The 17,083-nt window shown below is 39.5% G+C and overlaps 1 protein-coding gene across 7 annotated transcripts in view; it reads left to right on the plus strand.

The window, feature by feature from the left end:
- EPHA7 (EPH receptor A7) overlaps positions 1-17,083 on the plus strand; it is a 168,537-nt gene that overhangs the window by 57,835 nt on the left and 93,619 nt on the right. For all 7 annotated transcript variants that reach the window (XM_039531211.1, XM_039531212.1, XM_039531213.1 and 4 more), the window contains 2 exons: positions 7,362-7,517; positions 8,404-8,739. In XM_039531211.1, the coding sequence (XP_039387145.1) occupies positions 7,362-7,517; positions 8,404-8,739 (492 nt within the window). The remainder of the gene's footprint in view (positions 1-7,361; positions 7,518-8,403; positions 8,740-17,083) is intronic.

Raw genomic sequence — 17,083 nt, forward strand, 5'->3', positions numbered from 1 at the left:
TAAGAGACCAGCAAGCAGTGGCAGTGTTGATAATGCTGCTAAACATAAGCATGTGTCAATATCAATACAGCAAAAGGTGAAATTGTTGCAGAAAATGGAAAAGGGCACATCGGTGCGTGCTTTGTGTGAGTTTAACAATGTAGGGTCATCTACAGCACTGCTTCTCAAAGTGGTGGTCCATGGACTGGTGCTGGTCCACGAGCCATCGGCTGCCAGTCCATGGCGAGTTTCCTCATAAGAGCGTTAAATAGGATAATAATATGGCACTGGTCCCTGGCACACTGGGAAAAAAAATTGCCGGTCCCCCACATCAGATAGCTTGAGAACCACTGATCTACAGTATATGATTTGAAGAATCAAGAGAATCAAATCCTTAAGTATTTTGCCAAACATGACAGTAAAAAAAGTATGAGTATTCGTAAGACACTGAAGGAGGGGAAAAGCAGTGATTTAGATAGTGCGCTTATAAATTGGTTCAAGCTTCGTAGGAACGAAGGTGTTAGAATTTCAGGTGAGATGGTGATGGCACAAGCAAAAATAATCTACAAAGAACTTAACCTGCAGCATGAGTGTGACTATTCGCAAGGATGGCTTCAGAAATTTCAAAACAGGAATGGCATTAGTCTACATTGCGTGTGCAGTGAAAAAAGAAGTGCAGATATGGAAGCTGACGTTAAGTATGTTGATAAATTTGCACAGTTAGTTGCAAATGAGAAGTTATCCCCAGAGCAGGTATACAATGCCGATGAAACTGCTCTCTATTGGTGTTGTATGCCTACAAAAATGTTGGCTAGTGATGCAGAGGAGCCACCATCTGGTATGAAGGAGTCAAAGGACAGGATAACTGTCCTTGGTTGTAGCAACGCATCAGGCACTCACAAATGTAAGCTCATGGTTATTGGGAAAAAGTGTGAACCCAAGGGCATTCAGAGGGGTGAAAATATTCCCAGTGATCTACTGTGGCAACAAAAAGGGATGGATAACAACTAATCTATGTCTCGAGTGGTTTGAGAAATATTTTGTACCAGAGGCAAGAGCCCATTTCATCTCGGTAGATCTGGATCCGAAGTGCAAAATTGTACTAATTCTCGACAATTGCTCTGCCTACCCTAAAGCAGAGCTGCTTGTCAAAAATAACATGGTGGGACTGTATTTACCCCCAAACTGTACCTGAGATTCAGCCTTGTGATCAAAGTATTTTGTGATCCTGAAATGTATGTACAGGTCCGAGTTTATAGACTTATAGACTCATAGACTTTAAGGTCAGAAGGGACCATTATGATCATCTAGTCTGATCTCCTGCACAATGCAGGCCACAGAATCTCACCCATCCACGTCAATAACAAACCCCTAACCTATGTCTGAGTTATTGAAGTCCTCAAATTTATGCACCAATTGCTAGTATTGCTTAAGGATGGGAAGAGTTTGACAACATTTAGGAAATAATTTAACCTCAAGGATATGATTTGGACACTAGCTAGAGCCTGGAAAAGAGCAACTCCATCTACTCTGAATAATGGATGGCACAAATTGTGGCCAGCCCTAATGTTTTAGGGCAGTCCTGATGTCAATGACAAGTGCGAGTTCACTGGATTTGAAGGGTCTGAAAACCAAAAAATTGTTAGTGAGTTAATGGAGTATGCCAGTGATATGTCTCACTCTGTAGTACTTGAACTGGCCAAGGATTTGGGAGAGGAAAATTTACTAGACTGGATGGAAGTTGACACAGATGCACCAATTGCTAATCAAACGATGGATGAAGAAATTGTGCAAATGGTACAGCAGGGAAAAAAACAAAGATAACGAAGAAGCCAGTGATGGTGATAAGATGATGAGGAATATGTCACAGAAAAAAATTCTATCGCTAAATGCATTCAGTTGGCAACAAATTTAATAGAAGGACTGGAGCATTCTTTTCTGACCTTTCATTTCTGAGCAAGCGATCATGTCTCTACGAGAAAAACTCATTACAGAAAAACCAAAATACATGAGACAAGCCCCGCTGGAAGTTTGGTTAAAGGTAGCAAAGAGGAGTGTGGAGCAGCACTCTACAGTCAGAAGTCCTGTAGCCTCCACTTCATCTATTCTGGATATACCTACAGCAGAGACCCCAGATGTAACTTGAGTTAGCAGTCATTGTCACATCACTTTGGAAGGAATCATTTTAGATGAGTAAATTATAGATTTGCCTTTATTATTATTATCTATTTTTCATATTATTTTATGTTTTTATGCTTTATCTACTTATTTCCATGTGCCAATACAGTAAATTGGGTAACAACAGTAACACTTCGTTATGAAGTGAGCTGTAAGCCTTGGTTAGGCGGCCTTGCAAGCATTGTTCAGTTTATTCACCTCGGTGGCGAGATAAAAATAATAAGAGACCCATACGCACTGGAAGTAGGAGTGCCGGGGGGTGCTGCAGCACCTCCAGGCTTTGCACCCGGTGGGGCCCTGCTGCTGCCCGGGGTCCCAGCTGCCGGCCCCCCCGGCTGGGGGCTCCAATGCAGGCCCCAGGGTCCCAGCTACCAGTCCCTCTGCTGTTGGCCATGGTCCCAGCCGCCGGCTGCGAGGGCTCTGCTGCTGCCCAGGGTCCTGGCCGCTGGGCTCCGCTCCTGGCCCTGGCCTGGGTCTCCACAGCTGCCCCCAGCTGTGGTCCCAGCCCGGGGAACTGAGGTGAGGGATAAGGCTGAGACCACAGCTGGGGGTGGCTGCGGAGCCCTGTGGCTGATGGCTGGGACCCCAGGCGGCTGCAGAGGGGCTGGCAGCTGGGACCTGGGGCCAGCAGCTGGGACCCTGGGTGGCAGCAGAGTGGCCGGCGGTTGGGATCCCAGGCGAGGGGCTGGCGGCTGGGACCTGGGGCTTGCATCGTAGCCCCGGTCGAGGGGCTGGCGACCGGGACCCTGGGTGGCAGCGGGGACCATGGGCAGGGGGCCACGCTGGGCGCAAAGCCTGCAGCACCCCCCTCATCCCTACTTCCCGCACCTATGGAGACCCACTGGCATTCTGCATTGACCTCCCATAGTTTGGAAAATTCTCTGGTTTGGCACTGGTCAGGTCTCGAGGGTGCTGGACTAGAGAGGTTCAGCCCTTCAATTCCCTGTACAGCCATATGTGTACTAGGAAATACCCTGAGTTACTCCAGTATGGTACATTGGACAGGGCCTCTGGAGACATCCGTTCTGTTCCCAGCTCTAATGTTCTATTTGACCTTGGGCAATTTGCATTCATTCTGTGTGCCTTTGTTTCTATTATTTCTCTTCAGGACACAGGCTGTCTTTTCCTACATATGTGTACAGTGCCTAGCACAATGGGGCTCTGAGCTTATGTGGGGCCTCTAGGTGCTAATGTGGCTTGAACAATAATTTTGTTGTTTTGCTCATCATGCACCACGTGCCACATTTAAATGTGACTCCTGTTATTTTTTCAAACACGGCAAATTGTCTTTTTCCCATTTAGGACCACCACATATGCAAAATCTGAAATTTAAAAACAAAGCTACTTGCTACCTAGGCAAAGTATCAAAATATTGAGAGATACAGGATCAAAAGCAAACTGGGGGTTAAATTGAAATCACCACCTCAGCATTGGCTACAGAGTAGCTGTTACAAAAGGATAATACTATATATACAGGTCTGCGGATAGCATTAGCATTTCTTTGGCAAACGGTTATTTACAATTAATGAGAGACACAAGTTGGGTGAGGCAATATCTCTTATTGGACCAACTTTTGTTGCTGAAAAAGGTAAATTTTCTAGCTCCAAAGACCTTTCAAAGAACATCTAGAGATGTTAGTCATTTTTTCTCCATTAGATCAAAATATATATTTTAATGATTTATAATTTAAAATTTTTTTTTGACAATTCAGGGAGATTGGGCCAAGGGGAAAAACAATTAATAGATAATTTCCTGTCTTAGCTTAAAAGAACAGAAACCAAATTTAGAAAGGAAAAAATAGCAATAAGCTAATTTGTTTCTTTAATTCCATCAGAAAAAGAGGAGCATTGCCCTTTTTAATATAATGTACGGTACCTTGAAAATATTCCTTTTTAAATTTCTTAAAACCTTTTTGTGTGTGATATTGGTAACAATTTGCTATTAGACTTTGTGGTAGAATCAGTTGAAAGCACCTTTTTAAGGCTGTTAAGGAATGCATTGCAGGGATAATGTTGCTCTATATTTATGGGGTGCTTAAGTTGAAGGAATAGTAATTAAATGCCATCACATGGACCTCTTATTAGAACTAAAGATGATGGAGATAGTAGTATGATACAATGAGTGTCTGATCCTGCTGCTTCTGGTATGCACTGCACAAGAATAAAGAGCATTCACTTAGACTAGTAGCAGACATTCAAATCCTTTGATCTATAATAAGAAATGCACACTTACTTTAAATAACAAGTGACTGAGCATATACATGTCTAGATCAAGCCATCAGGAAAAAAAAATGTAAAGGGGTTTTCTGTTTGTTTTGTTGTTTTGTCTGAAATTTCTATTTTCTTTTGGCATCTTTGCTTTGTAATGTTCCCTGATGAGAGGGACAGACTGGATTCACAGTAGGCATCTGTGCCTTTCAAGTTGCTCTTTGCTCTGCAAGAGGACTGCATGCTGGAAGATGCAGTGTGTTTGTCCAGTGCTTTCCTCATCTTCTGAGGAACTTGACTAGCTAAGACAAGACAGGAAACCTATTATTTGATCAGGTGGCTGGATCTTAATTGAGTGTGCTGGAACAATAGACGTAAGTTTAATGCATTAATATTTATTTATAGTTCATGTTTACAAAACAGTTTAGCATCAGTGCTTGTCCTGGAAATCTTGGAATAATCTTGAAAGAGGATGAAAAAGACTAATTCTGCATTAAATTTGAACTCCTAGCCTCATCTGAAAACTCAATGTGTCAAGTTTATCCAAGTGTTTGTTCCAAAATGCTCTGATGAATGCATACTAAGGAATTCTTGTTAGATGTTTGTTTTTTAGTGGTGCTATATTAGGAATGTTACCCAGCAGGGATACAATCAGTGAAAGAGAACATATATTTTCCAAACATAGGGCTAAATCTCTTCTGAGGTAAATTAATGCAACTTCATTGACGTCAAGCAGACAATTTGGCTTAGAACCCCTACTTTTTAAACAGGACAAACTCCAAAATGTCATTATGATTATTGTCTTTTCGACCTGCTTTTTCTTTAGAAAACTGAAAAAAATCAGAGTTAAATAATCAGACAATTTTTCATTTGTTTCATCTGTAATGAACTAAATCAAGAGTGGATTTTATCATTCCAAGTGAGGAAAATTTGACCTGTATAATTTATATCAGAGTTGCATAGTGCTCCTATACATTAAGTGGAATTGTATGGCTACTATACTAGATCGTGCCCATCACTGTGGTATCTGATCTCCAAAACCACATGTAAATATTTTAAGATCAGTAACTCAGTAGCTGCTGTGAGACAGCCTCACCAATCAAATGTGAATGCTACCAGAGCAAATGCTTTTTCTGTGGATTTATAAGGACTATTTAACTAGCTTTTCCCAGTGAAGATTTTAACACCTGATATTAAGCTTCACCCACAATACCCACAATACATTTTTCACACACATAAGCAGTGGTTTAGAGGTTAAATTGTCTGTGCTGTGGTTGCCTGATTTATTGGAGAACAGAACTTGAATGAAGCTGTGCAGTTGAAAGAGCCTGAGTTTCATTAGAAGCTTTTAGAGGAATTCTGTACTCTTGCGTGTTTTCTGTTGACAATGGTTGCTATATTAGCAAGTGTGCCCCTGTAACCTTCTTCACTTAAGGTGAAATGGGGTCATAATCTGTTTACCATTGGTGGCATTTCCCTTTGTTCAGTACGATGCAGCCATCCTACATTTGAAACATTCCAGCAGGTTTGGGAACAAGGAGGATTACTTAGAAAATAATTTGTTTAATAATCTGTGCAGGTTGATTTTCCACCCAGTAGTTAACTGAAGTAAAGGTTAAAAATATATCCATTAATCACATTCAGGTAGGTTTTTAAATGTTTTTGCTCTATAAGCAAGAAAATGCAGTGTGATTTGTTTAATAGAAGATAAATGCAGGTGATTGAAAATGTGTTTAAAAATCAGTTTAATAGCTAGTACAATAAGCAAGCAAGCAAGCAAACAAATATTGTAACTTCACAATGAGCTAGTTTGTCCATAGCCCTTTAATGGGTGCACAGCGGTGGGGGTGGGGAATCCAGTGAGCCATTCCCCACTCCTTATACCCCTGGCACAATTGTCCAGGACAGCCAGAAGGACCAGGCTCCATTTCTTACTGGCCTTAGATGCTGGTTGAGCACCCTGGTGAAAGCACACTGCTTAATCCAGAATGAGGGGGGATTTGATAGCTTCTTTCAACTACCTGAAAGAGAGTTCCAAAGAGGATGGATCTAGACTGTTCTCAGTGGTACCAGATGACAGAACAAGGAGTAACGGTCTCAAGTTGCAGTGGGGGAGGTTTAGGTTGGAAATTAGGAAAAACTTTTTCACTAGGAAGGTGGTGAAGCACTGGAATGGGTTACCTAGGGAGGTGGTGGAATCTCCATTCTTAGAGGTTTTTAAGGTCAGGCTTGACAAAGCTCTAGCTGGGATGATTTAGTTGGGGATTGGTCCTGCTTTGAGCAGGGGGCTGGACTAGATGACCTCCTGAGGTCCGTTACAACCCTGATATTCTATGATTCTATGATCCAGAAGAATGGGGTAGCATGCACACTTTCTCTGTGTACTAGGGAACTCTTGAAGGGATTGTGCCTCCCCTTGAGGGGTGTAGCTAAATGCCACCAAATGGCCCACAGTGTACCTATAACACAAGTACTGGTACTGATTGAAGCCATGATTTTCATTCTATTCTATTAAGACTTTCAATGTATTTGAACTTTTGCTGAGTTAATTTACCCAGTGGTTCGTCATGCCTGTAGATACGCACTTCTGAGGCCAGATGGTTAGCTGATTTAAATTGGAGCTATGCTGATTATACCAGCTGAGGTTCTGGTCCAGTCTTAATTGATTTCGATGTGTCTGAGTGGAGAATTGGGTCCTAGCTGTCATATTTCTTTACTCTTCACAGTCAAAATACTTGGCCACCAGCTGCTGGTCCAATTGTAGTGTATGTTTGCATTGCAGCTTATGCCACTAAATCAAGTTAATGGACAAGATGAAGAATAATATATATTTGTCATGAAGTAGCTGAGCACAATGCCTTGCTTTTGCTGAAGTAATTTGATGTCAACAATATCAGTGCTGTGGAAGTGTACACTCTCCATATAACTGAGATGGAGAAGGAAGCAGGGCAGATGCACATGCAAGTGTATATCTGAGATTTTCTTCTTCTCCCTTAGCATGTGGCCGAGGATTCTACAAATCATCTTCTCAAGATCTACAGTGCTCTCGTTGTCCTACTCACAGTTTCTCTGACAAGGAAGGATCTTCCCGATGTGATTGTGATGATAGCTATTATAGAGCGCCTTCTGATCCACCATATGTTGCATGCACAAGTAAGTCAGTCATGAATTTAATAGTGAAGGACGTTGCTTAACCAACAGGGTGCAGCCATTTGTAGTTTGTTCTCACCAGTACTTACTATTGGCCTTCAGTATGTTTGCAAAGTAATAAATGAAACTGATAAATGAAATTGAACTGCAATGGGAAAATGTACACTGAATATAGAATCAACATAAATATAATTTCATGTTTGCCCGATGTAACCTTGGGAAAGAAGTTACTGGGTAAATACATAACTAGACATAATAGAAAGAATGCAAGCATGGTTTTCCTAAAGTCTTAAAATTGTCACAGACTGCATGCCTAATATGATACTACACAAAAATGAATTGAATGCAAAATGAAAAGTAACCTGTGTGGATTTGGACTTTGATTGAAATGTAATGGGATCTAGCTTAACATTCCATCTGCAAATAGACTAACCTACACAGATTGGTGGTTCAAGTAATGAAAGTCTCCAAAATCCAAAGCTGTACCCAAATACTGCTGTAAATCAATCAGAGCTGATTAAGGAATGTCTAAATGCATTCTGTGCTGTTTGCTTAAAAGGGGGAAAAATCCCCATACTAAAAATGTTGTAAGAGTAAACTTCTGAGGTGTGTTAACTGATCCTTTTAATTGCACAGAAGAAAAATGGCTAAAGTCAGTTGCAGTAAATACACAGACAATTGTTATCCTGATTTCTTAATGGAAAATAAATAAAGCTTCTTGCCAAGTGAGGTCAAGGAGGCTTTTATGTAGTTTGTAGTAAATGTAATAAAATGTTTATGTGAAGAAAAATGCTTTGTCAAGTTTGAGCCTCAGTAATTAAAACACTAAGTAAATGTCCCTCACTGATTTCATATGTTTACATTGTCCTTTTTTGTGTGTGTTACAAAGGACCTCCATCTGCACCACAGAACCTCATCTTCAATATCAACCAGACTACCGTGAGTTTGGAATGGAGTCCTCCTGCCGACAATGGGGGAAGAAATGATGTGACCTACCGAATTTTGTGCAAAAGGTGCAGCTGGGAGCAGGGTGAATGTGTTCCCTGTGGGAGTAACATTGGATATATGCCCCAGCAAACTGGATTAGTAGATAACTACGTCACTGTCCTGGACCTCCTGGCTCATGCTAATTACACTTTTGAAGTGGAAGCTGTAAATGGGGTATCTGACTTGAGCCGTTCCCAGAGGCTCTTTGCAGCTGTCAGTATTACCACTGGTCAAGCAGGTAAGTTTTCATGACTCACTGTGAGAGCAAGAGAGACTGTGAACCTGCAAATTGCGGGTGCACTTTTTCAGGTTTATGTTTGATGGGTTCTATCTCATGAATCTTTTCATTTTGCCACCTAATTAGCATATGGTTATACTATATCATGATAACCTGCTACCTTTTCTTGGCATGATAATTGCTTTTGGCAAATAGCATTTTGCAGAATGTATTTATCTTCATCCTTTTATATAGGTTCTCTTGGGTCTGTACAAAAATTCTCTCTTCTACTTACTACGGTATTGGTGCTACAAGGAGCTGAAGAAAAAATACAGTGTGAAGGTTCTTCTGCATAGGCTCCCTTTCTGAGTATTTTAAACTTGTATTAGAATCCTGGGTACCTGGAAGATGACTTGGGTATCTGACACTGTTTTCAGCATTCATGTCTTCCCTCAGGATTACACTTCCAATTTATTTAATTTGTCCAGATATTTGATGATGAAATTCAGTGAGAATGTGACAATTATTCTTTGTCTCTTATATTTATCGTAATCTGACAGGTGAAATGTCAGGGAAAATAAAATCAAACTAGCATATTGCCCAGGCGGGGGAAATGTATCAATTTTCTCCATGTGGAATAAAAAAAATCTAGGAAATCTCATATCAGGATAGTGAAATGGTAAATTGCTTGTTGATAAAAAATGGTCTTATGACTCTACTGTATTTTGCTTTGTGGCATGATCTTGGGACAGGGTAGTAACCCTGCTAGGAAACTAACCATCTGAGGTTTAAGCAGAAGTCTTAACCCATGCAGTAATTACATTTGCTGGGTTTCTGAAAGAATTCTAAGTGGCAAATAGGAAATGAATGTGTATAGACTGGTTTGAGAAATAATGTTAAGTAATGTTTTAAAGTATTTCTCATAATTTATATGTTTTTAGCACTTTTTATTGATCATCATAATCTGATTTTTTTAATGCAGATATTTATTCTTTTCTATGGAAGCATTCACTATACCAGTTCATTTAATCATAGTCTACCCACTTTGGTCTCCATAGTGAATTGAAGGGCTGTGGGGCGGGTCTGTGGAGATAATTAAGAAAAACAGCCTTGAAAATGAAAAAATGATTACAATCTTTTACATGAAAAAGGGGCTATATATTAATCTAATGCTGAGATTGTCTGTGACATTTCTAGGTTCTGTGGATCACAGTCCTCAAATTTAGACTTTGTCAGGGTAGTTCAAGTATCTTCACACTGATCTGCCAATATACCTCATTTCTTGCCTATAGGAAATCTCTGTTTCCATATTCATTCAGCCTTGGCCTTTCTGTTGGGATTATGAATGTAGACTAATAACTGTCCAAAAGTTACCCCATTTTGGCACCCTACGTTGCTGCCTTTAAATCACTTGCTTATGGTTTTTGAAGTTGCCACCAATTTAGTTAAATGGCTGTCTCATTTCAAGCAACCAGATGGACGGTGTTCAGGACAGCAGTATATCTATTCGGAACTATCCTATGGAGAAGAGAATTAGAGTTCTCTGGTATTTAGCTGGCGAAACGGATTTCCATTATATGTACCTTGGTGATCCATTAGCACACCAAATATGTATGAGGAAGTGTGGTCCAGTGGCAGAATTCATAGCTAAGGAGGTGGGAAAAGACCTATTAGGTCATCTGTTCTATCTGTCTGCCAATATAGGATTGTTCCTACTACATTTTCTAGTATTTTCATAGTCATGGATTTATAGATTTTAAGGCCAGAGGGGACCATTATGATGATCTAGTCTGATATCCTGCGTAACACAGGCTATAAAATTACTCCAAGTGATTCCTGCATCAAGCCCAAACTTCTACAATAAATGCTGTAGCTCATCCAGAAAGACATCCGGTCTTAATTTTAAAGCGTGTAAATGGTGGAAAATCCACCATGTCTCTAGGTAAATTTTGTAAGGGCACAGGAGTCGAGAGACCTGGATTCTGTTTTTAGCATTCTCTCTATGGCTTGTTGTGTGATCTCAAGCAGGTCACTTAAGCCAACATTTTCAAGTGTCCACTGATTTTGAAATTATGGCACAAAGCCTGATTTCAGTTGAGGTTTCGGATGCTCATCGCTTCTGAAAATCAGGAGCCGGATATCTCTGATTTGGCAATCAAATAGTGACACACCATGGGTCTGGTTTTGAAAGTTTGTCTTCCAACTCTGCGCTGCAGTTGCCCCATCTGTAAAATGGAAACAATACATGTCCATCTTTTAAAAAGCACTTTGAGATCTTCTGATGAAAAGTGCTAAATAAATGTAAAGTATTTTTTCTATCTCAACTACAGAAATCCTTTTAAAGAAAAGACTAGCGTCCTTTTTACATTTTTCAAGAACAATTATATTCACAAAAAAGGAATGTTCTCATTTACATTATTTTGTAGCAAAAGGTTTTGCTGCATGATGCTGATTTCTTTGGTTAAGTGAGTGGGGAGGGTATTTTATATGGAACAGATTGATGACTATAATTGAAAATGGAGAGACTGGTTACACAAAGGAGAGTGTAATGCATCTGTGCTCCTATTTTATTTTTACCATGGAGAGAAGAAAAATGTTAGATTTATTTATAGCCAAGTAAACTTGAATTCATGCAGCTCTCATTTGTTACAGGGACTCTTCTATACTACTTGCAAAAATGATTCTTTTTGTATGCCTGTATTGGTTTTTGTTTGTGTAAATGTGTGTCTGACTAAACCCTTTGCACTTTCTATTGTGTTGTCACGTTAGGTGGTTATATATAATAACTGGGCATACCACATGCATGGAATCTTGCAGTAAGATTTGCCTTTTTTGTGTTTTGTTTCAATGAATGGATCCCTGGGGCTGTCTTCCCAAAATTCAAATAATTGTGTAATGATGACATGAACTCATTTATAAAGAAATGAGGTTACAGAATACTTTCTGCTCATTAATCTGCTTTTATTCTCCCACATATAACAGGACCCTAATGGGACAAAGAGATCATGTCAGGGAAGGGGATGCCAAGTTGGCTAACATAGGGGTCTAGATGTTTAAGATCAAATTATTTGTTTTTGTGAAATAAATATTGGAGGAGGAGGTAGGTAAGTGGATAAACTGCATTCCAGCACCACAATGCTCACAATACGTATGTGTGATGCACAGCTGTTGGATCTTGTGTTTAGAAACTGTGTGGTGTTATAGGCTGTATCCAGAGCCATGCAGCCTACTTTACAAAAACACAAAAGAACAAAGTCAGAAGTGGAGATACAAAAAGTGTGTGAGCCCGCAGGTGTGAGCTAGCAATTTCCAAAGAACATGAATCTAAATTGAGGTTTACTGGTATGAAATGTGCAAAATAAACTCTGATCCTGCAAGCTGATCTATGCAGACCCCAGTGGCCGCCAGTCTTGTAGGAGTGGGACCTACTCCTGTATAAGCCCCAGACACAGTGGATGAGTGCATTGGCGAGGGAGGCAAAGGAGTGGTGCACTACCCACCTTGTGGGGACCTGTAAGAAAGTTGTTCATGGAGGGTGAAATTCACCTATGTTTTTGCTAGGGGCCACACAAGGCTTATGCACCATTTAAGACTCCATTAAATCCTCAAAATGGGGCTTAAATGGTGCCTGGACCTCATGTAATCTGTTTGCATGCCGGCACATTTCAACTTGATTCAGCACGAAACATAGGGAGACCAAAGAAATTGAGAGAAAAAGCAACCATTGTAGCTTTTAGGGTCAGCCCACAAAGGAACCCTTATGGAGAACCACTTTAGGTCCTAAATGAATGGCCTGTTAGTAATATACAGCATATAAGATTGAAAATGTTACAAAATCAAAAGCTTTTATAATAGGTCAAATATATGAACTATGTATTGGTAATTTGCTTATAGCCCTCAATTTCTTTGCAAAATACATCAATATATTTTTTTTGTATGTAAATGTATGCTAGTTAACTAGAATTGATACTGATAGAGAATACTGGACCAAAATTTAATCACCTGATTCTTGCAGACAATCCCACTGAAGCCCATACAACCCTGTTTTCATTGTTGAAATGCTGTTTGGATCCAAGAGCAGACTTGCATGCAACAGCATGATGCCACTGAGAGCTTTGTGAGTGCACTTGGGAATGCATTTGTTCTAATGTAAGTTACAGTAGGGTTGATGAACTTCTTTGTCTTACACCATCCTCTTAATCCTTTTATGACTTCCTGGACCACAGTTGGTCTTGTGTTTGTGAGAAATTCACCTTTTCGCACCCCTGGAATATCTTCTTTCTGATTGATCACAACCCCCTTCCCTCTCCCTTCCAGATTTCCTACTCTCTCCACCTACCACCCATGAGACTACAAGGAGTTAGATTCCTTTTGTGCTAACTTGGTACTTATCAGGCATGCAACTTAGACTACTTTGGCACTTAGGCCCCAATATTTACATCACTGATATTTCTATCCCATATATTTGGAGTTGTCGTTTCATGGAGTTAGATATTTAAGCAGTCATCACATTTTTTACCAATGTGTATTATTACCAGTGTTTTTAAAACTACCTTATTCTGCATTCTTTCTTACCCAATAAACACTGATGGATCACTCTGTATTTTCAGTGACAAGCAGAGGCAATAAATAAGATGTTGGAAATTTTAGCGGCCTTCCCCCTCCTTGCACAGGCACCTTGTCAGGAATTACCTGCCGAGTGCTTGCTCTGTCTCGACAAGTGAAAGTCACCCAGTAGTTTTGTTCCAAACCCATTTCACATTGGCAGCCCAAAACATTTAAAAATCTATGAGTTAAGCCCCCTCCCCTAAAAAAGATTAACTTGAAACTCATGAGATTTTTAAAAATAACAAACGCAGGCTCTTTTTATTTGCCTTTTAATTTTTGTGCTTTCAGGACTGATGTTTTCAAGCTTTTCTCTGCAATCATTAGGGCTAGAGCTTCCCTCCCCCTTTTAAATGAAAGCTGAGATTTTGCTACTGTTATAGGATTCTAAGAGCTGGGGCTTTAAGAAAAAAAATATCATGACTCACAATACAATCATGAGAGTTGGCTATTTGATATAAAATAACAAGAAATGAACAAATGGATAAAACAATTAAACAATCAGATCCTCTTGCATCTGAAGAAGTGGGTATTCACCCACGAAAGCTCATGCTGCAGAACGTCTGTTAGTCTATAAGGTGCCACAGGATTCTTTGTTGCTTTTTCATGTATTCAGTTCTTAACACTTACATTCATCTCTCAGTTTCCCATCCACACCTTCTGTGACTTCAGCTCTCACCCGGATGTCCTGTCTGACACTTCAGCTTCCAACTTGTTGGACCTTACTTCTTCATGTATCTTTTAAGCCTAGATTAGTTCTCCCACAATTAAAATGACCACTCCCTGGACTTTTTGTTCATGCCGTGCTACTCCCTTTCTACATCTGTTCCAAGTTCCTCTTCTCTGATCACACTCTGATCTCTCTCACTATTGTGCACTAGTCACCAACCACTTAGCCTTCCATGCTTTCATCCAGGGGTCGGCAACCTTTCAGAAGTGGTGTGCTGAGTCTTCATTTATTCACTCTTATTTAAGGATTCACGTGCCAGTATTACATTTTAACATTTTTAGAAGGTCTCTTTCTTTAAGTCTATAATATATAACAAAACTATTGGTGTATGTAAAGTAAACGAGGTCTTTAAAATGTTTAAGAAGCTTCATTTAAATTAAATTAAAATGCAGAGCCCCCCAGACCGGTGGCCAGGGCCCGGGCAGTGTGAGTGCCACTGAAAATCAGCTTGTGTGCCGCCTTCGACATGTGTGCCATAGGTTGCCTACCCCTGCTTTAATCCATCAACATCCCTAAGGTCTCTGCCACCTTTTATCCACTCCTTCCCTCCCTCTGCACTGTGGATTGCTTGGTCAGCTCTGTTCTATCTTCCACTGTTGATTCCTTTGTCCCTCTCTCTCACCACAAACTCCAGCCCTAGCCCGCACTTCACACCCTCTTCCTCAGCTCTGCTTATGTGACTCTGAAGACTTCTGGAGGAAATCCAGGAACTATTCAGACTTTCTTCCCAATACATTTATTTTTTCTCCTTTTTTAACACTATTTCTCCTCTCTCATTGTGTTCAGAGGTTTCAATCCCCACCACATCTAATGTTTTTCAACATCTTCCTCAAGCCTTTATCCTTTGCAGCACTGTAAGCCCAGATTTTGCTAACTACTAGAGGTGCTCACATTTTTCCAAGTTTTAAATTTTTTGACAAAACCTTTTGTCAAAAAAATTTCAACTAAAGAACAGCTAAATATTTTTTTCAAAAAAATTTCCAGCTGCAGAACTGGTGGAAAATTTTCAATAATCAGTTTTTTTTTACTTGTTTCAAAAAATTAAAAACAAACACAAATTTGTGGGTTTCTTCGATTTTAACTGGATTATCAACCCGATCTACTAACTATTTTAAGGAGAAAACTGACAAAACCCAGCATGTCCTTTCTCCACTCCTTTCCATTCCTCCTTTCCGAGATATTAAGCTTTGGAACAGAACCAATTCACACACACATTAGTGTGCAGCTCCGTTCCCAAATGCCTCACATGCTTAAAGTTCAGAATGTACATACATGTTTGCAGGATCGGGTCCATTATCACTAAAAATACAAACTTTTTAAAATAAAGCCCCAGATTGTGTACAGGGTAACATAAATCAGTTCTGTTGAAGCTGTAGAGATCAGAAGGGTACATGTACTGATGGTTATATTTTAGGCTACCATTGTGTTTGGTTTTCGTAGTGAGAGTTAGAAAACCACTGCTACTTCTATTTATTAAAATAATGTCCAAGGTGTATCTTAATGTCTTTTGTTTACTTTGCACTTTCTTCAACCTTGCATACACCCATCTAAGCCAAAGGATGGGCAGGATAGTTCTTTATGGACTCTGTACAGTCTGTGGCTTCAGTTGAGTACAAGTAATACTGTAAAAAAAATTATTGGCCCATTGAAGTTATTTTTTCTCACAATTGCTATTATGCCTTTTCTGTACATTATTAAATTTTTAAGAAATAGATCAGGTTATTTCCACTGAAATAAATACATATTAATCTAAATCATTTTGTCAGATTAATATTACAGGTATTTGACAGGAGGTAGTAGCTGGTTTTATGCCTGAATGAAGCTTATGGAGAAAGACAATAAGAATTCCTCTGTCTGAAACAGAGACCACCAGATCTGAGGAAGGAGTTTGTCCATTGACTGATTATGTCAGTCAATGTAGCATTTTAGTGGAAGATCCACAAAATTAAAGAGATACTTAAAAATGCTAGCTAGGGCATTATTATAGAATCAGCCCTAAATATTATATTAAGAGTTTTAAACCATCTGAAGCATAGTAATCAATCCACTGAGATTTCAGTCACAGTAAACTACAATCATCAAAATATGTGATTTCCAGGCTGTTTTGATAGGTTAATAATAAAAAAAACCTGAAAGAGCAAAGATTATGTTCTTGAAAACTTGCCACAGAACATGGGATTTAAATTTGTTTTACTATTTAGGTAGATATTCCTAACTAAGAGGTAGGAAAGAAACACACAGGGCAGATGCTAGTCATGTCACTGAGGGTCTGGTCCTGCACCATTGAAGGAAATTCTGTCATTCGCTTCAGTGAAAGGCAGGTCTGAGCCTTAATGCACTGGCTAGATACTGTAATGTTGGGTAAGATATAGGAATAGAATAGAATAGAAAGCTCTCACTTTATATCACATCTTACTTATTGCTAACTACAGCTGTTTAAAGTTTTCTAAACCTGAGTATTTTTTGTCAAAATTTATATTTTGATGAAATATTGGCCTTTTTTTGCAATTTTTTTGTTCAGAAATGTTTCCCATATTTTGACCAGCAGTACACCTGAAAGTTTTCAAGAGCAGGGTGCCACAGTCATTTAAAAGAATACAGCAAGTATCTGTGGCACAGCATATATGAAATTTATATTATTAAATTAATAATAATATTGCGCTACTCTAACCAATTTATGGGAAATAGGAAATTGGCTTATACATTTGCAGCTGAATTCTATGTTGCCAGCTACACAATCAAAAAGCAATGTGAAATAGAGATAATCAGGCCTGGCAGTGTGACTGTTAAATGTTCAGTCTTGTGCATTGAAGCTACTTTTCACTTACTTTGTGCCTTCATTCCTCCTCCCTCCCCAAATTTGTTGACTAAACTAGTGTCATAAAATGGTGTATAGGACACACAGAAACAGCATGTGCCAAAGAACATTGGCTTACTGATGGACTGTGCAATGCTAATACTAAGCAGTGATTTATGCTGAAAAATGGCTTTGTCCTCAACCTTGACTTACGTGACTTTAACTGTTGGGTA

The sequence above is a fragment of the Mauremys reevesii genome, linkage group 3, assembly GCF_016161935.1.
Source record: "Mauremys reevesii isolate NIE-2019 linkage group 3, ASM1616193v1, whole genome shotgun sequence".
Classification (NCBI taxonomy): Eukaryota; Metazoa; Chordata; order Testudines; family Geoemydidae; genus Mauremys; species Mauremys reevesii.